At 53.0% G+C, this 27,099-nt stretch overlaps 9 protein-coding genes across 9 annotated transcripts; 3 read left to right on the top strand and 6 right to left on the bottom strand.

Moving 5' to 3' along the window:
- On the bottom strand, positions 1-336 carry T310_4855 (Uridylate kinase; the record flags this gene model as incomplete). The annotated part of the gene is given in 2 exon segments (XM_013472300.1): positions 1-108; positions 127-336. Coding segments are annotated over 2 exon segments (318 nt in total), but the record flags the coding sequence as incomplete, so codon positions are not given.
- Positions 337-1,957: 1,621 nt separating this feature from the next.
- Positions 1,958-2,923, top strand: T310_4854 (uncharacterized protein; the record flags this gene model as incomplete). The annotated part of the gene is made up of 1 exon (XM_013472299.1): positions 1,958-2,923. The coding sequence occupies one exon, from the start codon at positions 1,958-1,960 to the stop codon at positions 2,921-2,923; it is 966 nt and encodes a 321-aa protein (XP_013327753.1).
- Positions 2,924-3,652: 729 nt separating this feature from the next.
- On the bottom strand, positions 3,653-5,741 carry T310_4853 (uncharacterized protein; the record flags this gene model as incomplete). The annotated part of the gene is made up of 3 exons (XM_013472298.1): positions 3,653-5,317; positions 5,394-5,558; positions 5,634-5,741. The coding sequence occupies 3 exons, from the start codon at positions 5,739-5,741 to the stop codon at positions 3,653-3,655; spliced, it is 1,938 nt and encodes a 645-aa protein (XP_013327752.1).
- Positions 5,742-7,131: 1,390 nt separating this feature from the next.
- T310_4852 (uncharacterized protein) lies at positions 7,132-8,804 on the bottom strand (the record flags this gene model as incomplete). Its single annotated transcript, XM_013472297.1, has 2 exons — positions 7,132-7,897; positions 8,185-8,804. 2 exons carry the CDS (start codon positions 8,802-8,804, stop codon positions 7,132-7,134), a joined length of 1,386 nt encoding a protein of 461 aa, XP_013327751.1.
- A 1,724-nt stretch (positions 8,805-10,528) lies between these two features.
- Positions 10,529-13,316, bottom strand: T310_4851 (Condensin complex subunit 2; the record flags this gene model as incomplete). Its single annotated transcript, XM_013472296.1, has 3 exons — positions 10,529-12,538; positions 12,604-13,186; positions 13,237-13,316. 3 exons carry the CDS (start codon positions 13,314-13,316, stop codon positions 10,529-10,531), a joined length of 2,673 nt encoding a protein of 890 aa, XP_013327750.1.
- Positions 13,317-13,634: 318 nt separating this feature from the next.
- Positions 13,635-17,317, top strand: T310_4850 (Sodium/calcium exchanger protein; the record flags this gene model as incomplete). The annotated part of the gene is made up of 4 exons (XM_013472295.1): positions 13,635-13,730; positions 13,823-13,972; positions 14,087-14,422; positions 14,486-17,317. The coding sequence occupies 4 exons, from the start codon at positions 13,635-13,637 to the stop codon at positions 17,315-17,317; spliced, it is 3,414 nt and encodes a 1,137-aa protein (XP_013327749.1).
- Positions 17,318-17,931: 614 nt separating this feature from the next.
- On the bottom strand, positions 17,932-22,635 carry T310_4849 (Actin cytoskeleton-regulatory complex protein pan1; the record flags this gene model as incomplete). Its single annotated transcript, XM_013472294.1, has 5 exons — positions 17,932-19,171; positions 19,228-19,779; positions 19,833-21,890; positions 21,944-22,007; positions 22,068-22,635. 5 exons carry the CDS (start codon positions 22,633-22,635, stop codon positions 17,932-17,934), a joined length of 4,482 nt encoding a protein of 1,493 aa, XP_013327748.1.
- Positions 22,636-23,496: 861 nt separating this feature from the next.
- On the bottom strand, positions 23,497-24,016 carry T310_4848 (DNA-directed RNA polymerase; the record flags this gene model as incomplete). The annotated part of the gene is made up of 3 exons (XM_013472293.1): positions 23,497-23,697; positions 23,762-23,871; positions 23,926-24,016. 3 exons carry the CDS (start codon positions 24,014-24,016, stop codon positions 23,497-23,499), a joined length of 402 nt encoding a protein of 133 aa, XP_013327747.1.
- A 1,625-nt stretch (positions 24,017-25,641) lies between these two features.
- T310_4847 (Oxidoreductase, 2-nitropropane dioxygenase family) lies at positions 25,642-26,619 on the top strand (the record flags this gene model as incomplete). Its single annotated transcript, XM_013472292.1, has 1 exon — positions 25,642-26,619. The coding sequence occupies one exon, from the start codon at positions 25,642-25,644 to the stop codon at positions 26,617-26,619; it is 978 nt and encodes a 325-aa protein (XP_013327746.1).
- Positions 26,620-27,099: the final 480 nt, after the last annotated feature.

Here is a 27,099-nt window from a genome sequence, read left to right as displayed (position 1 = left end):
TGTGCCCTTGGCCAGCGTGTCGGACATGGCGTTCGACAGCAATGCCACCGTGACTTCCATCGGTACGATTGTTCCCTCCCGGATGTGATGGCGGATCAAGTCGCCATACTGACTGCCCTCACGCACCTGCTCCGCCCGCAGGAGATCTCCAGCAGACAGGTGGGTGAAGCCATAGTCGCGCACGAGGTTCTCGGACTGCGTGCCCTTGCCGGCTCCAGGACCACCCAAGACAAACACGACGGTGACCTCATCGGGGGAGAAGCGCGGACTGGTGTTGCTCGACGTCTGGGGAGCCGCGAGCTCCTGAGGAACATCAGCCGAAGCGGACGTAGCCATCGTTTTGTTTCTCTTGTTGAGGCTTCAATCGACTCGTTTTCGCGTCCGGGACTGTATCCCCTCCGGTAGATCGAAGGCGGGTGTTTATGACTTCTGGTTTGCGTCGGCGCGTGCGGAGGCGCGAGATTTCACAAGCAGGACGTATGCACCGCTGCCCACGGCCAAGATCACAACAAACGGCAGGACCTTGAACTGCGAGCGACTGTTGTGCGGGGAGGGGGTGGGAGAATAATGGCGGTGGCCGGTTGGTACAAGTGGTGGGAGGAGATGGTGGGGCAGCAGCGATGATCGAGCGGCAGAGCGCTGGCGAAGGATGCTGCCCGCAGGAGCGAACAATTGCGATGACTGGGCCGCCTGGAAGAGCCGGCCAGATACACCGAGCGGGCGGAAGAGCATTCCTGGGTCAACGGAGCAGGGTAAATTAAGCGTAAGAGTGCAACTGGGGAGATGAAGACGGAGCGACGTCTCTCTCGCGTCGTTCCCCTGATCGATCCACCAATCGCAGGCGGTGGCCCGGGCAGCTCTCAGTGGCCCATTGCGGTTTAGCGCCATCCCTGAACTATATCCAGCATCAGCAACTCTTCTTCGACCTACTTAATTTATTATTTCACACTCCAATTTTTGTGATGAGACATGACTGCAAAGAATATCAGAGGATATGGCTGCTCTCCACGAGTCCAGGGTGAGACTGGTGGTAGATATGCCACATTCAGGAATATTGCTACACTTCTTCCTATGTTAATCCGTATCTTTCAGAAGCCCATTTGCGGGCTTCAGCTGGAGCATTGTTAATGCATTGTCGTATGGTGAGCACATTGTGAATGTATATCCTGTCAATACAACTGTAACTGTGCAGTCAGTCTTCACTGATGTCTGCATTCTGCGCGTAGCCTCTGCAGTGATGCCGGACAGCCAATGACAGTCTCCCAGTCAGCATGGCGGCTGGCAGTATTCACCTGCCCTCCTTCCCATCCAGGAAACAACGCTTGGAGGCCAGAGACAATAGCAGGCAAGAACGCTGTCTTCACCGTCACCTGCTCCCACTCTCAACCATCTGCTCATCTGCCCAGCCACCTCAGTCTGATCTTTCTAGCAGTCTTTTGCACATCCCCATTTCAGTTGCATCGAGTCTCTTACATCTGCTTCGTTCCTCTCACTCAACAGATCTAGCATCCTTCTCTGGATAATCCTGCTGGTCTTACTTCGATTTGTCCTTTTTAGAAACCAAAACTGATCAACAGTCTCGGTCATGGAGTCGAACTCTAAGATTACTACTGCCACCTCTTCTCACAATCACGATTCCAACAAAGGTCGCGGCGGATCCTTTCGAGGACGTGGTCGAGGCCCCGGTCGCGGTCGCGGTCGTCGTGGCCGTGGCCGTGGCAATTCGCGAACTGGAGGCCATGAACATGGAGACAATGCGAATAAGACAGGTTCTCAATGGAACAAGGCATGACCAACCTCCCTCTGTTTGATTTATGCTTGGCATTCGATTGTGCTGATAAGAAGCTTGCGACAGACTTTTACGACTGACAAGGGAACCGCGTCTGTCGCAGCTTCAGTTCCGGGTATCAAGTCGGGAAAGAATAATTCGAAAAATGCCCCGGCTCATAGGGGCAACATGCGGAAGAAGCCTGTTCAGAATCTGCGGGTTGAACCTCCTGTAGAGACCAAGATGCAGAATGGCTTTAATGGTGCCAATGGTGCTATTAAATCTCCAAACTCGGTTCAGAACATATTCATCAAAGCAGTGCGCTCGGCTGCAGCCTTACCTCGAACTCGTCTGTCACCTGGCGATTTGGTGCCACAGACCCTTCCCAGAGAATCCCCCTTCTTCTCTTTGCCCGGTGAACTCCGGACCAAAATCTACGAGTACATCTTTGAAACCTACCGTGTGGCCATCATCCGAGACAAGCCGCCGGCTTTTGAAGGTCAGAAACAAGGAAGGTACCGCCTCTATCACAGGAATCTCCAGCTACGCGATGTGGACAGCCATGCCATCATTTCTACTATGTCAGCTTCACCGCCCCTGGCGCTTGCCCTCACCTGCTCGAAGCTCTATCTGGAAACTGTCCTTTACCTGTATTCAAACACGCACTTTGTTTTCAGCTCTCCAAAGGTCATCAACATGTTCCTAAAGCGCACCGCAAAGGTTTCGCAGGCGGCCATCCGCCATCTCGAGCTGCATCACATCATGTATAACGAGCCAGCACTCACGGAGCACCGCATTTACAAGTGTCTCAGTGACATGAGGTGGTACTTAACTTGCGGGGATATGTGTGAGGCTTTCACATCACTGAAATCGCTCCATCTGAATCTCGCCATCGCGGACTGGCCTATTCGGTTGGAGGTCGAAGAGAAGTGGGCGTTGCCCCTACAATTCTTCAGGGACCTGGATTATGCCGATGTCAAACTTCACATGGGCATGTTCAAAGAGGAAAAACTTCAGAAGGTCGCCCGGAAGCTAGAGGAGCAGATGATGAAACCTGAAGCCTTTCAAATCAAAAATGACGAACGCATCGCTCGGGAGTTGATGGCGAAGATGGGGCCCGTCAAGGCTCGCAAAGTGCTGACCATTACTTTTTAGGATGGACCATTTTCAATTTGAACCAGTCGGAATGTCGAAATATCTCTTGCCGGTACGATACCACTGGCTCACATTGTCAGAAAACAATCCAAATTTCGAGACTGCAGATGATTTTCTACAAGTGTAACATCTCCTGTTTGTTTTCTTCTTCTTTTTCCCAAACACACAAATTGTTTTAGAATTTCTGGTTTGAAAGCTGTTTTTTACTTTCTCCATTCCTTTTTTATCTTCAGCTGTGCGACTTGACTCCTGGTCCGCTCATCTCATCATACAAAAGTTAATGCTCACGGAACCAGATAGTCCACAGTCTGATTTTCTTTACGGTGTTTTATGATCAATCAAGCTCTGCGGTTTAATTTAGTTAGTTGCAAGAATGCAAATGACTTTACTCGACTTCTTTTCCCTATTTCGTGAATCTATATTTTTTTTTGCTCATAGTAGAAAATCACTCGGCACACAGCTCCAACAAGTCTACCAGCCAGCTGGCAGAAGAACACAGACAGGAGGAACGAGAACGACAAATTGATCAATGACAAAAGCCAGACAGACTGACGCCTAGAAAACCAGAAGCGCCGCCATCCTCGCCATGACATGATATGATATCACATGATATGAATATCAGCCAATATCCAGACATGAAAAGGTAAATTAAAAAATGTAATTATATATGTTAAAAAAGCTCCCGACCTCTCTATCTGTGGTAAGTTTTTTTTTAACCTCTCTCTTCAGTCAACGAGCCGGATTTGTATTATCCGACCTCGTAGGTTGTGCCGCTGTCAAGGGAGTGGCTTCAGTCTCGGCCTCCTCGGAAAGGATCTTCTCATGATAGCGAGCCTGGCGGCGGCGATGCCTTCGTCCTCGGAGCGCACAGATCGAAGCGCCTGCGAGCAATCCGATGGAGGTCATGACGAGGATCAGGACCAGCAGTCCGCCGATTCCGCCCAGGAATTCATGCGCCAGAGTCGCGTCTGCTCCTGTGGCTGCTGCATGCTCATCTGCATGTTCATCTCCATGTTCCATCTCCGAAGGAGCATCGTCGTCGTTCCCACCGACGACGGTCTCCGGATCCTGCGGCACGGGGCGATTCTCATCCAAGCCAAATCCCGCCGCGAGCCAGTCGTTCGGGACTATGGTCCTGTGTATTTCTGATATACCCAGGGGAGTATCGTCCGCGTCGAGAGCCTCCGCCGAAACCCAATCCATGTAGCCGTCCGAGACGAACATCGTCTCGAAGCCAGTCTTGGGCGCATTGCCGATAAGCACAGACTGACCGTCCGCGGTCGCTCGTGCGTAGAAATTCCATGACGCCACGTCCGTCGCGCCGTTCCAGCTCACGTAGAAGACGGTCGTGGGGCTGGACGATGGAGACCCGTAAACGAATGCCTTGAGGTCCGGAGGAGTCTGTGGGCGGCCGTGGAAATCGAACTTGTAGGCTCGATAGGTGGAAAAGCGGTCGGAGATGAACCGCGCCTCCATCACACAGGTGCCATCGGGGGTAAACTCGCTGTGATAACCCTGCTCACTCCAGCCAACAAACATGTTGCCATTGGGCAATAGTTGCGCATTGCCGCGTAGCCGGCTTAGGCCACCATCGGGACGACTATAGCGCTTGATAGCAGTGGCTGTCATTGGAGACGCGGCGATATCCAAGATAACAATGAGCGCAGACGACTGGGGCTCATTCTGGGATTCCTCATCGGATGCGTTATTGAGAAAGGAAATGGTGATGTGAGTGCTGTTGGACTCCAGAAAGCGGGCGTGATGCTGTCGGGAAAAGCGGAAGTTTTCGAGCACGAAATCCGACTTACGGCCCCCCAGTCGCCAGATAATATGCCCGTCCTGCCCGGAGATCAGGTAAATGGTGTCTGTGAATCGAGCCGACAGCAGGTAGTCCCCATCCGCATTTTTGTCCACTGAGTTGACATGGAGGTAGTCCCAGCCGGGAGGATACATACTCGGAATGTCGGGGAAAGGAGTAGTACTCTCCTCCAGCGGAATCTGTGGGAACGACCTCCACTCAAAGAGGACGCGGCCAGTTGCGACATCGAGTTCTTCGAAGCCACCCGTCATGACCCAGCCCTGCTCCGTAGGTAGGTTGATACCGCTTAGATTGAGAACTTCGGGCCTGTATACAGTCACGAGGGCCGTCTTGCCGCCGTCGAGGATCTTGAACTCATGAATATCGAATGCCCCCAGGTCGTTGGTGACGGGGACCTCATTTTCGTACTCGTAATGACTGTTCAGGAGGTGGCCTCCACCCCGGCGATCCCCTTCGTTTTGGAAAGCGTGTTCGACAACGAATGACAAGTGGGTCTTGTCGTCGATATTGTTGACAACCTTGAAGTCGAAGATGTTTTGATTCTTGTAGTCACAGGATCCCGCCCAGACCAGATTCTGCAATTCCCTCCCATATCAATGTCAGCCAACTGTATCCCGGCCAAGCTCCCCCATATCTCTATGGAAGACGTACCCCATCAGCATCATAGATATGCGGCCCAATCTGACAGGGCATATACTTCTTGGTCGGAGGATCAGGCTCGATATTCGCATACGGGGCGACGAACCAGTATCCGGGAGTGACGAGAGCCGGATCGTGCACAACAACGTCGAATTTAGGAGCCTTAATTTCAGGCCTCTATGGGAGAGGTTAGAATTAAATTGGTACAATACGTTGCACGGAATTATGGATGCGGAGCAGGTCTGAACTAACCGTGACAAACGATGTCAGATCATCGTCTTCGAAATAGTCGAAATCGGCCAGGACGGACAGGTCAAGGACGAGAAGGAAGGACAGCAACGACCAAAGGAGCAACAGCATAATCAAAGGGTCAAGAACCGGACGGAGAATGCCCCGAATGTAACAGTCGACGCAGATAAGGTCACGGGAGGAGAGGGCATCACAATCATCCCATTAAGAGTAAGAGAGGAGAACAGAAACAGAATCGTAACAGAAAAAAAAAAAGATACTCCGGTACGGAGCAAATATTTCTAGAAGAATTTCTCGGAACTCTCCTCCGTGCTGATCAGAGTGGACTCAGTGGAGGAAGAACTATTACCCAAGAAGTCTTGGAGGAGAATATCAATGGAATCGATCGACCTGTCAGCAGCTCCGGAAGAGAGGATCTCTCCGCTGCGCTGGACACCGGTGTGGCTTGGCAGTGTCTAGAGATTCTGGGCAGGGGAGCATTGCAATCACATCGATTACATTGCTAAAGCTGTAGGAAGTGCAAATAAAGTACGACAGTGCGTGTAGGAAGTTCTTCCTTATTGTCAAGAACGGGATTGAGTGCGGCCGCGTATGCAGGGCACGTGAGAAGTTGATTGATACAATTACATTGGCCCCTGTAGCGTCATGCATCGGATACCTGATGATGATCATTATTACTACGGCGTAATAGTTTGCATTGTAGTGGGACCACCAAGCCATCTAACTAACTCAGGAAGAGATCGCCCCGATCTTATCTGGGGTAAGGAGCACTGTACGGAGTACAGTACAAGAATCGTTACATCCTCGTGGGCAACGCCCATGCTACTCGCTGCAAAGAATATGCAATCTGTATATTATCTTGCAGTCAGCATGCCAATCAGGTATCTACCTACAGCCTCCACAGATCATAGCTTCACTTCGTTTGATCAGGCTGTTTCAGGTCCTTGGTTCTGTCTCAGTACGTGTAGCAGCTCTCCCACATCCTCGAAACGCCAGGAGCTGTCAATGCCCCAATCAGGAAAGATAGTATATTTATATTTACAAGGGACTTCGGAGAGCTCTCTGAAAAACCGCAGTCATGCCCTTCTTATTTCTTGTTTTCCTTACAGAAAAGCGAGTTATGACCATACGTACACATTCGATAAATTGGAAAACTGGATGATCTGAATGATCCCAAAAAAAAAAGAAGAGAATCAAAGAAGGTCCCGCTTCGTTTTGCCATGGTTTCACTTTCGTATTATGGTTATGGGGTATATATCTTATATCTCAGGATGAGATCTCTCGAGAACAACGCCGAAATGAGATTCGTGGAAGCAACGCCCAATCCGCCTAATTACTACCCAGGTAGATTCATGAACGACTCGAGTCAATAGTCAAAATGAGGAAAGAAAAGAATCCAACGAAAAAAAGGATAAGGTATCAGTGCAGATCTGTACAGGTGGGCTAGGTTTATTCTGAAATAAACTTGGTAGTGGACAGTCCATCGGACCTCATTCAAAGTCTAGCTCATGGAGGAGTGATGGGCTTGAGCCGCCGGAGGAGGGAAACTGGGGCTTGTCACTGGGCTGGTATAGGCGCTCGGAATCGGGACAGGCTCGTAGGTCTTCTCTCCCGGCGCAGCACCGACATGCGGGTTGACCTGCTCTGATGGTCTCTCCGACGGTCCAGGGGCATCGGCGGCAGCAGCGGCTTCGGAAGTCGGGGCTCCGGAAGTTGGAGCGAAGCCTTCTTGAGCCGGCTTCGGGGTGGCATGGTGAACTCGGATCGGTGGCGGTTGCAGCTGGAATGGCTTTTGGGCCGCCTTCTCAGGCGACTTGGGAGTCGCGTACTGCACAGAATAGTTCTCCCCGTTCTCCGCCGCCGAGTAGGCGTCCTGTGTCGGCATGACTGTCGTCATGTAGGGGGATTTGGGGGTGTGTGGCATGAACCCAGGCGTGTTTGGTGCCGATTGCACCCGCAGCTGGGCCAGGTATAGATCGGACCGCGCTTTATCCCGGAGATCCATTGTCTTGCGGAGGCGTTGCTTCGAGTAAAAGCGGTAGAAGACCACCGCATAGATCAGAATGACAATGACCTCGATGACCACTTCGATGATGGCGCACACTAGAGACCAGTCCTGCAGACGACAGATCAAACTGTAGTTGACATCATTCTGAAAGAGCTGTTCCCGCGTATTCTGGTTGCACGACCAACCCCACAGGTCCTGGCCATTCCCACTTGCTTTGGCGTTCTGGAAGAGGGCGGCCCCGACCACCCACATGACGCAGCTGAAAATAAAGAAACACACCGAAAACACGGAATAATACACCGCGACTTTCTCCGCGCGTCGGTGGCCCCCTTTCCAATAACCCCAGAACACGATCAGGCAGGTTAATAGCGAAATACAGGACAGCACCAGCAGGAGGATCTGCGGCCATGGATTGGTCCCGATTGCCCAGGGGGGCAGATTGTTGCGAGGCGGAAGGTTCTTGGTGGCATTGAAGATAGAGAACGTGGTCGCGATGAGCGAGAGCACGATCAAACTGCAACTGAAGTTGACGAAGCGGAGAAGCACCTTGGCCAGTCGGACTCGGGCTTTGATTTTCTGGGAGACCCGTCAGCACTGGGAGATCCTGCTTGTGGAAGGGTGCAGTCCTCTAAACCCACCAGGTCTCGCGCGTTCTCCCTCTCCGTCTTCTTCTCCTGTTTCTCCAAGTTGAGCTCTTCTCGGAAGGTCGGGCTAAGCGGATTCAATGTCCGGCCGGTCAACGGGCTCTTGAGGGCGCTCTTCAGAGGCGATGCCGGAGACAGCGGAGGATGTGAGACATGCCTCGAGGCGTCGTTATCGGCGACATATCCAAATCCCACGTCGGAGACGTGGTGCTGGCTCTGTGCCATGGCTGGAGGATCCGCGAAAGGTGATTGTCCACTTTCCGAGGGTCCAATAGGAGAGATTACTGTAGTCGCCTCTGCGAAACGTGTCGTGCGCGGACTCTTCAGCGAAGAGCCAGAGGACGATCCGGAAGAACTGCGGGCGATGGGTGCTGGTGCCTGAGTCGAATCGGACTGAACAGGGTTGGACATTCTAGAGCCTCCGCCACGGTGATGGTCGTAATAGCCACCCACAAGATCAACTGGTTCAACGGGTTGGTGAGTCAGAGGACTGCTATCGCGACTGTCGCTGTTGGGTGACATGGGGAAAGATTTGGTTCGTAGATGGTCTTCCTCGATGTTGACGTGAGGGGTCGATATTTACCCACTGATCAGACTGAGATAAAGAGCTCAGGAGGCCAATTCGAGAGAACCTGCTCCCTACTGACCCGCAGTAGTCTTGAGAGAAGGCAAATCGACGGGGTGACCGCGCCTGAGGATCGCAGTCTTCTCTCTTTCGATCTCCCCGAGATGCCTCGCCCTTCGGTGCAGAGGTCACAATGTCAGCACCGGGATCTGACCGTGTTGTCCTCGTGTGTGGGAGGGCTTGAGGGTGTATATCAATTGAATTATGGACGGATAGCTTTCTGCGAAACCCGCGCAGGTTAAACAAGCATGAAGACTCCAAACAAGCAGAACAATGGATAGCAAATGCAAAAAGAGAAAGAAAGAGAGGAGGCACAACCTAGAGAGATCTACCAGAGAGGGTCGCTTGTCCGACAGGATTCGACCCCGTCGAATATCTATGCCTGGGTGCTTGTCTTCATCGTGAGCTGGCGGGACCCCTCGTGAGCATGCTCGACTCGGATAGGCAGATGTTAGCGCCCGGCCTCATTCTGGACAGAGGACACCAGTGCATCACAGGCTTTGATTGGAAGACGAAGGGCTCGTCTTGCTCCCGGCATTCGCACAGAGGGCAGGTTGTAGCTGGGATTGGGGGCCCATTGCCGGCGAAAAACAGCCAGCAGCGGGGGAAATCTGATCGAGGGCAACCGTGAATGGACGGCGATCACGGACACTAGCAGGAGAAGCACGGTGCCTCCGCATGCTGGGAGCAAATCAGCCATGCAGGGTGCGAAATAGAATCGCTCGCATGCATGTCCATCACAGACACGGCTCCCCTCGCAGCAAATGAGCGGCGCGGATGGCGATTCCGGGCGATACGCTGAGCACGGAGCCAACCAACCACGGCGCCTGCCGAAGCGCGGGCCAAGTCGTCCACGCTGCAAATGAGGGACAAGTCTTTGTCACACGGCAGTCGAGAAATCACGAAGTAGACAGAAGAGGACGTCTGGTCGGTTAATTAATTAATTAATTAGCGAATTAATAGAAGAGCATGCCTGCAGTGGGAGGATGGAGTACAGTACTACCTAGGCAGATTTAGCTTAGGGTACGTTCTCCGGCATATAAGGACTCCTAAGCAGAGGATAATTCTCGCAGAAACAAAGAAAGATAATAATAGTCTGTCACGGACAAGGGAAATTGCATGGTTGCTGTTCTCCAAGTCTGGGTTTCCCGACTGGCCTGCCCATCGCTTATTCCCATCACACACCATCTGCACTGGCAGTCACATTCTCAATGCTCGCCTGCAAGCAGCGTGGACAGGGTGGTTGCTGCACGTGCCGCTCTGTGTAGCATCATGTCAGGTGATCTCCATGACCAGCACTTAGAACACGTGCCATGTCCTGACAGGAATTGTTTGTATTTCCATTCAGTTACTTTTGCCTTAAAAAGAAAGAGAAGAGATACAACATGCTACCAGACTTGAATAAGGGAACAGTGCTTGTAAGACTAAATATGTAGACTAGGTCATATATTGCGTATCTCTCATCAAACCACAGCAAAGCCATCACTCGATTCCAGATCAAACCTCCCATCCAAATCAAACTCCCATAACGCCGCTGCAGACAGTTCCCCTGACTGAAAAATCTGTACGACATACACCAGATATTTACTCCTGTCAGAATCTAGAGACAGACGTCGTCGCTCTACATCGCCCCATTCTCGATCACCGCTCCAACATCCTTGGAAATATAAATCTCTTCCAAGTTGCCGTCTCCCTCGCTGAACGGATCACCTCCTTGCAGGACAAGGCCCTTCTCGTTGGCCAGGTGGAGGAGACAGATGAAGCCATACGACGTGCTAATGTCCCGCAGCGCTTGTTCCGGGTATACGTTCTTGAGTGAATTCATCACGGTCGTAAAGCGTAACCGACCGTCCTTTTCCGCCGGGGTTGTGTTCCCAGCCGCAGGTTCAGGATGACGGTTCTTCGGTGTGGGCGTCGGTGGCATGTCATCTTCGTCCGGTTCCGGAGGGGGAGCAGTGACGGCAGCGGCCTCCGACGCTGAGTTGAAGTCGGTCGACTCGACTAATCGATCTCCCATGCCCTTCCACATCTCCTCCTTCAAGCGCCGGACGTCGACCTTCTTCGCAACCCGCGCGTACGCGACGTAGTCGGGCCGTACCCGGCGTCCTCCTTGGGTGACAAGCTGCGACCCAAATCCTCCACCGTGGAGGGCGGAACCAGGAGTCGCGCCCACCGTGTTCAAGAGCGCCGTCAGTCCGGACGCTCCGGCCCCGTCGCCAGCGGACGTCGTGGGACGGGCGTCGGAATCCCCAGGGGGAGAGAACATTTCCCGTGCATCTGCGAACGGCACGTTATCGTCATCGTCGTCACCCAGGGGCAGACCGTTGGGGAACGCGAGACCATCATCATCGTTGAAAAAGTTGGCATCGTACGTGCCGGTCGCTGCGCCCTCCTCCGCTGCCGTCGTGTCGTTTTCGGGCTTGTGGTTGGCCCAGAACGCCTCGTCCATCTCCCCGGCAGCCGGCATTTGATTTTGTTGCCGCGAATCGTTCGTCTTGCGGACCCCAAGGACTCTCTTGGAGCCCATGCGGGCCTTGGGTTTAAGGAAGAGACGCAACAACTGCTGCGAGTTGAAGTGTTTATCATCTGGAAGCAGGTTGCGTCCCTTTGTCTTCCATTGCGCCTTAGGCATCGAAATGGCCGAGTTGGAGCTGGCTTGGGTGTAGATCAACTCTGCTACCGCAGGGTCCAGGGGCGCAGAAAAATCGATCTCAAAGGGCTCCTTTTCCTTGCGCGGCTTGGGCGCCGCAGTCGTCGAATTGGCAGCAGCATTCTCTTTGATTCTTCGGATTCGCCAGTGCTCGGGGCCCGCCCAGTTCTTTTGCAGTGCATTATCAAAGTAGCTGAGAATGTTCTCGTGCTCTTTGTTCGCCGGCTGGTGAGAGAGGGACACCGCATAGGCATCATCCTGATCAAATTCACCCTCGCCGTCCTGACCGTCCCCATCAATGTCCATCCGATGCACTTTGAGCATTGGCTCCAGCGCCGCCTCTCGGGCCCAGACCTCGCCTCCTTCTCCGAAGCCGGCGTCTTCACCAATGTCAAATCCTGCAAAGGTCGCGTCGTCATCATCGAAGCCGACCGCATTGTCGTCGTCGAGCATGATCCCGGAAGCGTCTCCCATCCTGCCGGTTTCCTCATTGGGCTTATCGTGACGCCACTCTTCCGGAGCTTTCAACAGCGGAATATCAAGGGAACCGCTCGGGTCGCCCAAATCGAAGTTTTTGAGGGATGGACATATGTCCTGTTCGTCGAGACGGCCGAGATCGGGAAAGAATTTGTTGGCTAGCGGAGCCAGGTCAATTTCCATCGGTTCCTCTTCGGTTTCCTTCCTGGGACGAGGTGAGGGAGATCCAGGTTCCTCAGGTTCCGCTGTGCTTCGTTGCGACTCATCCCCCTCCTTGTGATCTGCTTCTGCAGCTGTCTCGTCCACATCGTCACTGCTATCAAATACGATGCGTCCTTGCCCATCAATCGACAGATGGTTCAGCAGCAACCCTTTAGCTCCTCCTTCGTCAAAGTCCGCCGACATCTTCTTAAACAATGGGTCTACAGCAAACTCAAGTTCAAATTTTTTCAGCTGTAATGCTGCGAAGGACGGCGCGAGAGTAGCTTCATGTGACCGTTGCGTCTACCTGCGATCAGCATTGTGGAACAGAGAGACCCTTTCTTTTTTCCATATTTATAGTTACTCACCTTCTTCCTGGCCTTTCTCCTCTCTCCATCCTCGCCTTCTTCTTCCTCTTCCTCGTCCTCTCCCTCCGCACCCTCGGCCTCCGTCTCTTGGGCCCTGCGATCCCGACTTTCGGCCAGACCGCTCAGGAGTTTTCCAGTTTCCGTTGCGACACTGTCAACTCGGCTTGTGTAGATCTTCACACAGCCATCAAGAGTACAACTGGCCTTCTGGAAATTCACGCCATCGCCTTCACGGAGCAGGGACATGTCATGAAAATAGTCAATCAGGGCGAAATTCCACGAATTACTCGCATTTATCTTGTTGTCGGTCGCCATCTTCATCCACTCCTCGAAATTGGCTAAGATCGGCACTCTCTTCATCGGCGTGGCACCTCTGCCACGGCCATCCACGTCGCTTTCTCTCCCTCGGGCCGAACCTCGTGGCGTGAGAGGACTGTTACTGCCGGCGCGGTCGTGGGTGGTCTTGCGCGGGGGCATAGGCGTCTTGACGGCAGCCTTGATCTGGTCCATCTGGCGGTCATGGAGGGCTTGTCGCGACTGCAACCGAGCCGCCTTCTCTCCCATGTCATCATTGAGGGGAATCCTGTGCGGAGCGTCAGCAACCATCGGCGCAAAGCGTCGCTCTTTCCATACTTGATGGGAGAGTTTTTGTGCGGCGTCGAGGCGCCATTGGAGCGCCGATGGCTCTTGGAGGGATTGGCCACGCGCGGCATGGTGAATCAAAGGCGCAGTGCTGGCTGATCAGAAGGAACAGGTATTAAAACAAGAAGGATGTAAGGAAATAGAGGCGCTGTCAAATACTCATTGCTGTAGAAAAGCCGGCGCCACCGTCTCGAACAAGCTCAAAAGCGACTGCGAAGCGTCGACTTGGCCGCTGAGTTGCACTTGCCGTTTGTTGCGTTGTGGTTGTGACAAAGACGGAAAGCGCAGTGTCAACAAAACATTCGGGGTGCCGCAGCGACCACCCGCGCATGCCCCATGCACGCCCGCCACGTGATCCGGTGGTCAGGGCCGCCCTTTCCTTTTTGGTCATGGCTGTCCTCCATGTGGCTGCCCAATTCAGCATCGTCCTAATCACATGTCGATGTTTACTTTCCCACGCAGTTGGCTGTATTATTTTGTGTAGGGTACCTAGGCATACCGTTAGCAACTTGTATGGAGAAGGATTTGCTTAATGATAAGGCATAATCTGTAATTCCTGCACTGCGCACTGCCACAGACTCCCCTCCTAGCTTGGCGCCGCGCCAGAGCTGACATCAACCACTTCCGAGTCTGGCACGAGCCAGTAGCCACCCTTACTCTTAGGTCACTAGCTAATCTCATGCCCGCCGATCTGCAGGCATCACGGCCATCCCAGGTTATTGGTCTCGTGCGATCGATTCCCTTTCTTCCCCTCTGCTCCGCCATGGGCTGATTTGGCCTGGCATGAATTATCCTCTGCAGCTGGCAGAGCCCATCTTATATTATTCTGCATTTGTTGTAGGAAGGTCGCTCGAACTGCTCTACGTTCCACCGTTCTGGCTCCTTCCGGCAGCACCGTGGAAACTCGGTTCATGATGCCCCCGTGATGCGCAGTCCGCCAGCACCCTTTTCCCGCCCGTCCGTCACGGTGCGCACGAGGAAAAATGGCCCTTATTCGGCTCATGCCTTCTTCCTGACAATCATCGCGATCAGCCTCCTCGTGGTGCTGAGTTGGGGGACTCGGGGGTCCGGGGAGCTACGGTCCCTTCATCCGTCTCTGGGCAAGAGAGCAGTGATACCGGACGGCAGGACGGGACCCGTCTCAGAATCGACCAGAGCCCCAGCAGAGGAATTAGAGGTACTGTGTACACATTATGCGTTGCTTTCCTGATCATCTCACTGACGGGACCAAACTGTACAGTGTCGCCTCGTTCGTCATGCTGAAGATCAATGTGCCTTCGTGCGCTCCAACTGCCCCGACGAAGAAGGCCTGTTCTCCTACCTCCAGTTCTATTATTGCACGCTCCGCCATGTTCAACCCCTCGCATTTATTATCCTCGTCCTGTGGCTTTCGCTGCTTTTCAGCACCATCGGCATTGCCGCCAGTGACTTTCTCTGTATCAATCTGAGCACGATCGCCAGCATCCTGGGCATGAGCGAAAGCTTGACCGGTGTGACGTTTCTCGCCTTTGGGAATGGCAGTCCCGATGTCTTCTCGACCTTTGCAGCCATGAGCTCCAATAGTGGCAGCTTGGCCGTTGGTGAGCTTATTGGCGCTGCTTGTTTCATTACTGCCGTCGTCGCCGGCTCGATGGCCCTGGTTCGACCCTTCCGGGTGGCTCGACGAAGTTTCGTCCGTGACGTCGGTTATTTCATCATCGCCGCGGGTTTTAGCATGATCGCTTTGGCGGACGGTGAGCTCCATGTCTGGGAGTCCACGACAATGATCGGGCTCTACCTTTTCTACGTCCTGATGGTCGTGCTGTGGCACTGGTATCTCACTCGACAGCGCCGACGATATGAACGAGACTTGGCTGCGCGGGCCCATTTCCACATTCCAGAGAGGGAGGAGTTGGATCTGCAAGAGCGTGCTCCGGATGACGATCCCATCGCGGGCGAGACCAGGACCCCGCTCCACGGTTCATCGACGGCCGATTTCGAGGCCCTCGAGCGGACGGTCTGGCCGGCCTGGAAGGACGATGAAGATGACGAAACTCACAATCGATATCTCGCAGAGATTCGGGAGAATATGCACGTCAGCCGACCCACGCCGACCCGACGACGCCCAACGGTCAATGCGATCCGCCCCAGTCTAGTCGGTGCTCTTGAGTTTCAGTCGGTGCTCTCATCTCTCAGACGGTCGAGGAACCTGCTGAATGATCGCATCGATCTTCAGCGCTACACCGATGATCCGCACCAAGCACCGTCACGGCATGTGGACAATCTTTCCGTTCTTTCACACCCTCCAGAGAACACTGGAGCTGGGCAAGAAGAGGGTCGGATCAACCGTCATCGATCGGTGTCGATGAATGACGCACCACCGCTGCGTCTTGATACAAGCGTTGTCGATAAGAAAGGCTCACCTTCGCGCAACATCGCGTCGTACACTGATCCCGGGGAGACCTCGAAAACCCCCGACGCAGGGGCCAGTCCTCAAGCTGAGTTTCTGCGCATCGATTCATCAGCAATGCTGACAGCTTCTCCAACCTCCTCTGGATTCCCGTCGCGTAGTCAGAGTCCGGTTCCTGCCGGCCGGACGCAGACTCAGTCCTCTGACCATCTCACAGTACCGAACGATCTCTTTCGTACTCCGAATTACCAGGCAAGCCCCCGTCGCCTAGGAGTTTCTCCCGGCGGTGTTTCTCCGTTGTCGACCGCTCAGGTCCCTCAAATCTCTATCAGCTCTGAGCCCGAGGCCAGCGAAAGTCCATCAGTTCCCTTCCCGCCCTTCTCAGACACCTCTCCTTCGCCGTCCTCCAGGGAACTCAGCATCCATCTTCCTCCTACATCCGTCTCCTCCTCGGAGCTGTTGGAGGCGGATGATCATTTTATCGAGGACATGGACCGTGCAACCAAACGATGGAGATGGTGGCCTTATTGGTTCCTCCCTCCGCCCTGGCTCTTGATGTCAACCCTGTTCCCCACTTTGTACGATTGGCAGGCGAAGAATGTGTGGGAGAAGCTGTTGGGGTTCGTTGCAGCCCCGAGTGTATTCCTCCTGACAATCACGATTCCAGTGGTCGATCCCAAACGGAGTGACTCGGAATCGGATTCAGACTTCTCCCAGCAGTCCACAGCGAATGATGAGAACGAGCGGAGGCCTTTGGTCCGACTGCCGGATGACTCTCCTCTTCTCCGACCCCAGAGCAGCGAGTTCAGCGAGGCCCAGCGAAATCAAGCGCGTGGCTCTAAGAAAGGAAACCACGCTCACCCATCGACGATGCGACCACGGTTTGACTCTGAGACGCCCGTCAGGCAACCTCAATCCTCAGCTGACGCCTCTACCCCGCCGGCGAGGGAATGGCATCGCTGGCTTGTCTCAATCCAGTTGTTCACCGCTCCTCTCTTCATCATCCTTGTGGGATGGTTGAACTTAGACCCAGACAGGGTTCCTCGGAAACTTCTCCTGCCCATCCTATCCTGTCTCCCGGTTTCCCTGATCTGTGCGACGCTGCTGAACTTGCTTTTGAGAGGGCGGGCTTACCCCCAACCGCCGAACCAACTGCGTCCTTTCCTTGCCTTCCTCGGCTTTGTCGTTGGTATCTGCTGGATTGCGACCATCGCAAACGAAGTGGTCAGTCTCCTGAAGACTCTGGGAGTCATCCTCGACATCAGCGACTCGCTTCTGGGACTCACCGTGTTTGCCGTGGGGAACTCATTGGGTGACTTGGTGGCCGATATCACCGTGGCTCGTTTAGGATATCCCGTCATGGCTCTTAGCGCATGTTTTGGCGGGCCGATGCTGAATATCCTCCTAGGCATAGGCGTAGGCGGTCTATATATGACTCTACACCCAAAGCCTTACATATCCACCACCGCGGTTCCGATCCACGCGGTTGTGACCGATCCATACGAGATCACCATCTCGAAAAGCCTCTTTATCAGCGGGGTGACCCTGCTAGTTACCCTTGTGGGACTCCTCATCATCGTCCCACTGAACCATTGGAGGATGGATCGCAAAATAGGCTGCGGTCTCGTCGCACTTTGGAGTATAAGTACCTTGGCTAACGTGATAACGGAAATTGCCGCTTAAATTTTTACGTACAGTACGCTTCAGCAAGAGCATGAAAAACGTTTCAAACATCTGTCTCGCATTGGTTATTCCATTATATACTATGCACTATGGCGTTATGGCAGGCTTTTTTCCCCCTCGTGTTTCGTCTTCTGAGAAGGGCATGTTTGTTGGTTGGTTAGCTGGATAGTGTCTTGTCGTGAATAAATTGCGCGATTCTAGTGCCGCGAGGGTGGAAAGAAGTATTCTTTGTTTTCTCTGCGGTCCTCTTATTATTCGTATACACGCGATGGTATTGTTGACTTGTGGATTGATTCTCTTGTATGTCATGCATAAACTTACGTACTGTACCTACCCTACCTCACGTACCTCAGTCCGGGTCTATACTATCCTGTTCTGTTCTGTACAGACATCATCATGATGATAGTGCAAAGGACAATGATTCTGACTGTCAATACTGGAGGCTCGGCCAATGGATATGAATGATATAAGATTCTTGAAAAAAAATTTACAGAACTAGTTGGGGAGATAGATACATACATCCTGAATGGGTGAAGAGAGAATATAGAGAAGATAAAAAAAGAATCTACAGGCCAAACCGAAAATCTGGGTTTATGCTCCGCAGTCCACACTTTCTAGTCCAACACGCGGCCAGCAAATATACTTGCACTGCGATCCTTCGTCTCCACCTTCCGCAGACCTTTTCCAGCTTTGATAGAGGCAAGGAGAGCGCTGCGATCCGGTGGTCCTCCTCCTCCCACGGCAACTGGGGGACCTGCAGGAGGAGGTGGTGGTGGGTCAGGAGCACCCTCCGGAGGGGGAGGGGGAGGCGGGGGCGGAACTGATGGAGCATCAGATCCTGGCCCTGGAGGTGGGGGAGGAGGAGGCGGCGGAGGCGGAGGCGCAGATGGTGATGCTTCGGATGATCCATTGGTCTCCGGGACGGCTGGAGGAGCTGCTGGCGGAGGAGGCGGCGGCGGCGGCGGCACAGGAGAGCTCTCTTGTACAGGGGTGGCCGACTTCGACGGCGACTTATCATCCGTGGCACTCAACGGTCGAGGGGGTCCCATAGTGCCAAACAGGATACTGGCGAGTTGCTTTGCGCTGCCACCACCAGTTCGATCGTCGTCGTCATCGGACGAATCATTCTCAGACTCCGCAACAGACCAATCGTCATCCTCCGGACGCACACGCGACTTGCGCTCCAGGGGCCCTGGAACTGGGGTGGCACTGAAGGCGGACTTGGCACTTTCCTGCTGCTGTACAAGTCGATGGAAAGGGTTGGTGGACGGAATGTCGGATTTGGGCGAGGTTACAGCAGCCTGGGAAGGGGCCTGCGGAGGAGAAGTTGGATCGCTAGGCTGGCTGTCTGCAGACTGGCTGAGCTTCCGGAAGTAGGGGTTCTTGGACTCCGTAGCGGGGGCTCCACGACTGCTAGACGGAGAGCTTGCCGTCGTACCGGGCTCTTTCTCGGGCTCCGGAGGCGGAGGCGGAGGCGGAGCTGGCACGGATGGAGCCTGAGGTGGCGGTGGAGGAGAGGCGACAGTTGTTGAGGGGAGGACCTGGCTTTGAGTCGGGGTGCTGTCTTGAGGAGTGATGTTGATAGGCCCCTCATCGTCAGACGAACTCTCCTCGAGTTCCTCGAGCTGACGTTGAAGTTCTCGCTCTCGTTCCCTGGCTGCCTCCAACTCCGCTCGCTGTGCAGCAAGCCTAGCTTCCTTTTCCTTTGCTTCACGTTCCGCTGCTTGCTTGCGCCGTTTTTCCTCCTGCTTCTTGATCTTGCCCTGTCTGACCTCCTCCTCCAGAGCACGGAGGCGAGCTTCCTGTGCCTCCTTCTCTCTCTGGAGCTCTTCTTCCTGTTGTCTAGCCTCCTCCCTACGAGAATCAGTTAGTCAAAGAAGGAAAGGAGTGGGGCGAAGTCAAATACTTACTCGAGACGCTTTCTCTCGGCCTCCTGAGCCTCTTGCTCTTCTCGAAGAGCACGCTCCTTGGCTGCTTGCTCAGCCTGAGCCTCGGCTGCCCTTGCGGCTTCTTCTTCGGCTTTCTTTGCATCAGCTTGACCGGCGCTATCTGCTCTTCCTTTGCGTGATGGGGGAGCTGGTGGAGGCTTCTTGCCGGCTGGTTTAGCAGCCGAAGGGGGCTGTGGTGCTCGTTCGTCCGCAAGTCGACGCTGCCTCTCTTGTTCTCGTTTGGCATCTTCCTCTTCTGCTCGTTTCAGTCTCTCTTCACGCTCCTTTCTCTCTCGTTCCTGACGCTGTAGCAAAGTATCCCCTGTATCAGTGAATGGTTTAAGGCCAGCAGCCGCCATACGCTCTGCAATACGCCGTTGAGCCCGTTCCCTTGCGGAGGCCACACGCTCTTCGTGAGTGAGCCCTGCAAAAGATCCAGAAGAGCTTGTTGGAGTCAGAGAAGGCCGAGCCGGGGTTTCTGTGGTGTCGGATCTGGTAGAAGGCTGTTCATTCGAGTATGACTGTTTCTGTTGCCTGCAGACTTGTCAGATAATGAATTAAACACACCAAATCAGAGGAATACGCACTCTTCTTTGCGGATTTTGGCCGTCCTGCTGCTGCGCTGTAGATCGTAAATGAAATCCCTGATTGTATCCTCCACGCCGAGTGCTTCTTCCCACCTGCGTCTCTCGTGTTCCCGAGTAGAATTCTCGTCTTCCTCTTTCAGACTATCCTCAAGACTACGAGAGAATTCCTTAACACTGTCTTCAACGTCTCGTGTCATGGCTTCGTTTCGCTCGCGTTCCGCCTTGATTTTAGCATTTTCCTCCTCGAGACGGCGAGTTGCCGCCTCTTCGTCATCCGTCGCAGGTACTGGCCTTCCAGCAAGCTCAGCGGCGCGCGCCTGCATCCTGGCCCGCGCGCGGGCTTTGATGCGATCAGCTTCGGTGACAGCACCACCTGGGCCAGTGCCAATAATGTTGAGAGCACTGTTTGGATGGGCCTTGGCATCTTGCAGACGGAACAATTCAAGCCTCGCCTCTGCGATAGCTCGTTCGACCTTACGGACATTGGAGGCAATTTCAGGGATCTGATCCTGGTAAGTCTGAAGCTGGCGACGCAGGAATCTTCGTTCAGCTCCAGAATCAAGATGACGGAAGGCGGCGTTAGGATGGGTGTCAATCTCATCTTGCACTTTTCGGATACGATCCATGAGACTCTCTGCCTCTCTCCGATCTCTTCGGTCAAGAGCTTCGTCTTCTTCGGCTTGATTCTGGTCTCTGAAGTCTACGGCATCGAGCATGACTTTCGTTTCACGGATCTTCTTCTTGAGCTGTTCGACAGTCAACTCATCCTCAGATTTCTCCGACACCTGTGATGAGGTGGCGGGAGAAGGCGTCCTGCCCTCATTGCCCACTCGACGACGGGCACTCGACTTGTACGCCACGAAATCGTCATTGTTTTTGAACAAAGTCGCATCTCGGCGACCGGATCCCGGAGACGTTGAACTACTACGGAACGAGTGTTCCTTCAAGTAGCTGACGCCCGTCTTCTGAGGCTGGAGGAATGCGCCAGAAGCCTTCCGGTTTTCCGCATCCTGTGACAGCATAGATTTCACAGTTCCGATTGAATCATTCAAATTCTTCGTGGATGGCGGAACCAATTCCGGAGGTAGGCGGTTTGGAATGGGGTATCCATTCAGTCTCCGGTAAATCAAATGCATTGCAACCGCAAACTCATCCATGTTCAACTTTCCTCGATTGTGGGGATCGGACAGAGTCCAAATTCGCTCCAGATCCTCCCTCGGGAGACCGCTTTGACCCATGATCTCAATCGCTGTGTCACCACCGATGTAGCCTTTATTGAGACCATCCCACGCTCGGAAGAGTTGATCATAGATCTTCTTCTCCTCCTTTGTGACTGCCCACGGGATCGTTGCGTTGCCAGAGATTCCCGCAGTGGTAAACCCTCCTTCCCGACCAGGCTGGGGCATGAGTTGATTTTTCAAAGCTTCGAGGTTGGGTAGTCCGGTTGGGGGAGTGTTGACGAAGCCCCACTGCCCCGGAGCACCGGTAGGTTGAGCTGTCAGGGGCGCCGGCCCGGTCTGAGAAGGTGATGGATTCGATCCGAACCCAGTGGGCATTGGAGGCATCGGAGGGCGCGGTCCATTATATCCTGTAGGTTGAGGGTTGTTCATGAGCCCTGTCTGCTGGGGCTGAGAAGTTTGAGGCTGCCCCGGGAAACCCGTCGGCTGAGGTGCCAGGCTCTGGTTGGGACCGGGAAATCCTGTCTGCTGGGGTTGGAAGCCGGTTGCCTGGTTATAGAACCCCGTAGGTTGAGATGTGAGCTGTGAGAGCAGCTGTGTATTTGAGGGCTGCTGAGGCTGCGGCTGCTTGGGAGCGGGAGGCGCCGATGTGTTCTGCAGGAGGGGTGCATCAAATTTGGGAACATTTGTTTTTGGCTCTGGTTGCGTGTCCGGAACGCCAAAGGAGATAATATCAACCATGCTGGATACTTCGTTCTTGATACGCTCAGGAAGGACATCTGGGAGTTCTTTGCCGGTTAATCTTAAATTGCAAAGATACATGGCGAGCGCGAACTCCGGAAAGAACAGCTGGCCGGACTTGGTCGTATCTGACAACACCCTGCTCTTGTTAGATGGCCTCGTTCTCCTAGATATTTTTTTTTTCAGCCATACCATATTTTCGCCAATTCGCTGCCGGGTAACTTCGATCGCAGGAGAAGGTCTTTGGCTTTCTCTCCTATTCAACAATCAGCCAATAAATTCTCTCATGGCGTGAAATGGGCCAACTGCTACAAACCATCCAAAGTTTGACTATCACCGGCAGCAGCCTTGAAAAGCTGTTCGAACTTGGCCTGGTCCTGCGCTGTGATGAACGAGAGCCGGATATTGGGGATTTTCGACCCCGACTTGGGTGGCGGTTGGGGCTTCGACGACGCATCAAGATCTTTAAACGACTGCGCGATCTGGCTGGAGGTTTTTTGGACCGAAATCGAAGGAACCCCAGAGGATGTAGGGTATTGCTGTGGTGCAGATTGCTGTATAGAGACCTGTGGCGGTTGACTTTGGGGAGGAAAACCGGTGAACTGTGGTTGCAGATGCGGCTGCTGCTGCTGCTGTTGTTGCTGTTGGCCAAAATTGTTGAAACCCTGCTGGGGCCCTGCAGCTCCTGGAAAGCCAGTAAATTGAGGTTGAAGCTGTCCACCTGGGAATCCAGTTGGCTGAGGCGCTAGGCTTGTCGGCTGCAGCTGTTGTTGTTGGTGCCCCTGGGAGAACTGAGAGTAGACAGGTTGCTGCCCGAACGGGGACTGTTGTCCGGGGCGGGCGCTGTTTGCGCCACCCAGGAAAGAGTTGGAGGACGAATACATTTACAAAGAGAGCACTGGCATGAGGATGAAAGATAACAGAAATAAAAGCTGACAAGACGAAAAGTCAATGAAGGTAGCGAGCGTGCAAAGAGGACATGGATGACAGTTGATGACCACAAGGGCGGCTTAGGGAGGCGGGAGAAGAGAAGGCAGCAGCGGCTCCCGCGCTAGCCGTAAACAGCAATCTAGATGCGGTGCTCAAGTAAGGTCCCGGAGCTGGCAATTCCATGCGCATTTACGCTCCATCAGCCGAACATAGAGGTGATTTATAATGAGTATTTTTCTATTTTTCCTGGAAAAAATACCCTCACACATAAGGAATGTCTTTTTTTTTCTTTCCTTGGTTGCTGTGGGAGCCCTTGACCCCTAATCCGAACCGGAACTTCATTAATCACGTAGCATATAAACAGGAAAACTGTCGCGACTGTGGACAGTTTTCCTCCGAGTTTTCCCTTTTTATGAAAATTACAATATTCCGTGGTGGGAGAATGTTACGGTGTAGGGAGCGAAACGAAGAGTGCGCTTAATCAAAACGCGATCGTTTCAGGCATTCAGTGAAGCGATGTAACTAAGTGGTTGCAAGCAACTCGACTTAAAACACCACATATACACATGCAATAGTCTATCACCTTGTCCAGCCATTACCAGGAACGCAAGTCTGCCAGCTCTAAACAGGTACATGTCACTGAAGGAGAAGTTGGACAATACCAGACCCGTAGAAATAGTGGAATGTAAGAAAGAAACTTGGTTCATGGAAACTCATCGCCGCCGGGAAAGAGGAAATCGCCTTAGAGAACGCCGAACTGCAGAGGAAAGGGGGAAAAAAAATGCCAGCTCCTAACTTCGAACAACGCTCGACCCCTATGCTCCCTCCTGGACACCATTCTGCTGCTGGGTAGCCCCCACCATCTTCCGCAGCTCAAATTCCTTAGTGAATTCACGAGAGAGTGTGCCCAGATCCTTTACTGTGTCGTGGCAAGCGGCCAGGAGAGCCTCCTTGGGGGTAATCTGTCCATCAGTCTGGACACGCAGTTCGAGCTTGTGTTCGAGAGGGTGAGGCACCTAGTCGATTCATCCGATGAGCTGTCTACCTTGCCGTTTGGAGGGATAGATCAACGGCACGTACCTTATAGGCAGCAAACAGAACATGGCGACTCTGCAACAGACGCGCGCGAAGCAAGTTTCCAATAGTATGGTCCTCTTTGTTGAAAGTAAAGATAGAAGTGGAGGGAGTACCTGCGGATATATCAGTTGGATTGCGTCGCCAAAAAAGCGGACGACTAGACTTACGAGTATCTGTCTTTTCCTCGACTTTCCTCTCCTTGGGAGCAAGGAGAAACGACTCAGTCCTACGGTCGGGACAGGTCAGTATCATATGCATCCATCAATAACGACCTCAAGCAATAAAATTTAACAGACAAGAATGTAAAATCAGATGATAAGAACATGCAAACGTCAGATGCAACAATGACCAGGACAGGGTAAATAGAGACACAACATTCTTTGCTTGTTGGCGCCAGGCGGGGGTTGCGGGTTCCCACGGTAGCGGCGGGACGGGTTCCGATAACCTGCACCGGTGGGATCATAGAAGATGCTACGAGGCATGGTGTTCTGATATGGGACAAAGGGGTCTGGTGCAAGTTTGACAGGGTGGAACTTGACTGCTGAGAAGAGCCCGATGATGGATGGTATTCAGGGTAGTACAAAAACGGAGGATTTGGGAGCTGAAGACGCGACGTAAACAGATTGAGGGTGAGGTGAGGAGGAAAGTCCCGGGGGCGTGGAAGTCTCCCTCAACGCCAGTGTCATGAGGGAACACCCACTGCAACTCCCTGAAGTTGGCAGACATGGCTCGTGAAAAGGCGAACCGAGCCAAGTGTGGAAACGCTGAACCAAGGAAAATAACAGCATGTAGAGAGATCTTGAGATAACAGTATGCTGCAGAATGTACCATGCAGAGACAATATGAGAGAAGATAGCCTACCTGTCAGGGGCGTTCATGTCTCTGAACTAGCTTCTGAAAACCTGCTGGGAAAAAAAGGAAAGAAAGAAAAGAATATGACAGAAACTGCAAACTTCCTTTTTTCTTAATCCCGAAAAATACCCTAAAAAAAGATGCTGTAGATTCTGGTATCTCAATATATCCAAATAAGATGAGAAAAGAGTCGCAGAGGGTATGTCAGAGAGTCAGAGAGGTAGATTAATGTTAAGACTGAGTGTCGTTCATGTATAGAAGAGTGAATCAAACAATAAAGATCAGACGTATTGATATTAGTTGCCAGGACAGAGAAATGTGGTCTGTGAGGAGCCAGCTCAGGATGTATGGGTGGTATGAATAGGCATTAATGATTCATTCATCTCAGTATTTGGTTTCATGGACGATCGACACTTCGATGGCGTGAAGTTTATCACTATCAGCACGTGACCACACTCACCCGCCACACCTCTCCACCGATGGGCCGTGGATGAGGCGGTGCAAGCTGTCACAGAAACTCACGGGATATGCTGCAGACGTATGGGGCAGTAATTTGCATTTTTACAAAAGAGAGATGCAGGATAATCCAAGCCAGGTAAGGTATGGTAGGTTTGATCCCATACAGCCTCCCCTCGTTGACTCATCTGGCTGTTTATGATTCTTTCCCTCGGAGTTCGGCACTGCTCCGTACATTAATCATCTTCCATTTGGCCTCGGCTGTCATAGTTACAAGCGAATGATGACTTATCGCAGAGTTTCCCGAGTACCGGCTGCAAGAAGTGATCTGTACCCTCGTTATTTGTTTACTTTTGGCTGACATTTTAGTTGTAACGCCGTATCAATTCCATACTTGAACCAGAGGGCTAGGAAGATAGATTTCGAGGGTTGTATATATATTTACGACAGAGAGTTCCATCAAGACGTGACAGAACAACGTCCAGAAAACCATGGCTTCGTCTCCCTCACTCCGGTCGGATTACCCATGGACTAAAACTCCTCTCATAGCATCAGCGCCGATGCTTCGCATCGCCATGGCCCCGCTAGCCGTGGCTGTCTCGCGCGCAGGGGGACTGGGTTTCCTCGCCGGCGGGTTCGATGTCTCGAATCTTGAGAAGGACCTCGAACACGCATCACGGCTGATCAAGGAATCTCCCCTGGGAGAAGACAAGGACGTGCTCCCAATTGGGGTCGGCTTTCTCAACTGGGGTGCGGACCGAGATACTGCTCTTGCCGCACTCAAAAAATACACGCCCTGTGCCGTGTGGTTCTTCGCACCAGTCAATCAACCAGACGACCTCGTCCCCTGGGCCGAGCAGATCCGGACCGCGACGTCAGGGAAGACCAAGATATGGGTTCAAGTCGGCAGCGTGGCAGAAGCCATTGCAGTGGCGAAGGCGATAAAGCCCGACGTCCTCGTCGTCCAGGGCAGCGACGCCGGAGGCCACGGCCTAGCGCAGTCAGCGTCCATCGTCACCCTCCTACCCGAAGTGCATGACTCGCTGGCGCAACTTGGGCATGGCCACATACCGCTCCTTGCGGCAGGAGGGATTGCGGACGGCCGGGGTGTTGCCGCTTCGCTCATGCTGGGGGCTGCGGGCGCAGTGATGGGAACTCGATTCCTCGCTTGCTCCGAGGCGACCATCGCCCGGGGCTATCAGTCAGAGATCCTACGTGCGTCAGACGGAGGCATCAGCACTGTTCGCAGCACGGTCTATGACCGGGCGAGAGGTATCTTGGATTGGCCTGATCGATACAATGGGCGTGGAGTGATCAACCAAACCTACATTGACTCTGTACAGAGAGGAGTGAGTGATCAAGAAATCAGAGATCTCTATGTGAAGGAAATAGAGAAAGGTGACGATGGATGGGGACCTCATGGCAGGATGACGACGTACGCAGGGACTGGCGTAGGCCTTGTGAAGGATATCCTGGCAGCTGAAGAGATAATCAACAAGACCCTGGCAGGGACGGATGAGGTGCTAAGAAAACACAGTAGCAGGCTGCAATGAATCGTCATTGATTGCCCGACTATCTCAAGATGTTGACTAGATCAGGGAACAGAGAGTTTCTTTTACAATTCTCTTGTTATGAACAGGATTCTGAACCTCTAGATCCATTAGGTACAAGAAGTTTTATCCCGGCATGTCCAGGAAACAAAAAGAGCCAACAAAACACCAAAAAGACCGCTTGTCCTTCATAGACGCCATCCCATTCATACCTGCCCGACAACTTGTCATATTATGAATAATATCTTGATTAGAATTTCAATGATACCCACGCTTCTGAAATGCAACAGTAAAAGAACCCGGGAAGGAGAAGATAAGAGAGATAGTTGATGGGACAATATGTAACAACAAGAAATAAACGCATACGGTGTTTGCTCCGACAAGAAACAAAAAAAAAGGAACCGGCATCAGACCTTGGAGATGTCTAGAAAACAGACCAGAATATGGTATGGATTATGAAAACGTCAAGAAAAATTAAGTCGT

This window comes from Rasamsonia emersonii (genome assembly GCF_000968595.1).
Source record: "Rasamsonia emersonii CBS 393.64 chromosome Unknown ctg1118621760180, whole genome shotgun sequence".
Classification (NCBI taxonomy): Eukaryota; Fungi; Ascomycota; class Eurotiomycetes; order Eurotiales; family Trichocomaceae; genus Rasamsonia; species Rasamsonia emersonii.
Note: the sequence above shows the minus strand (reverse complement) of the source record. Positions and strands in the feature narration are given on the sequence as shown.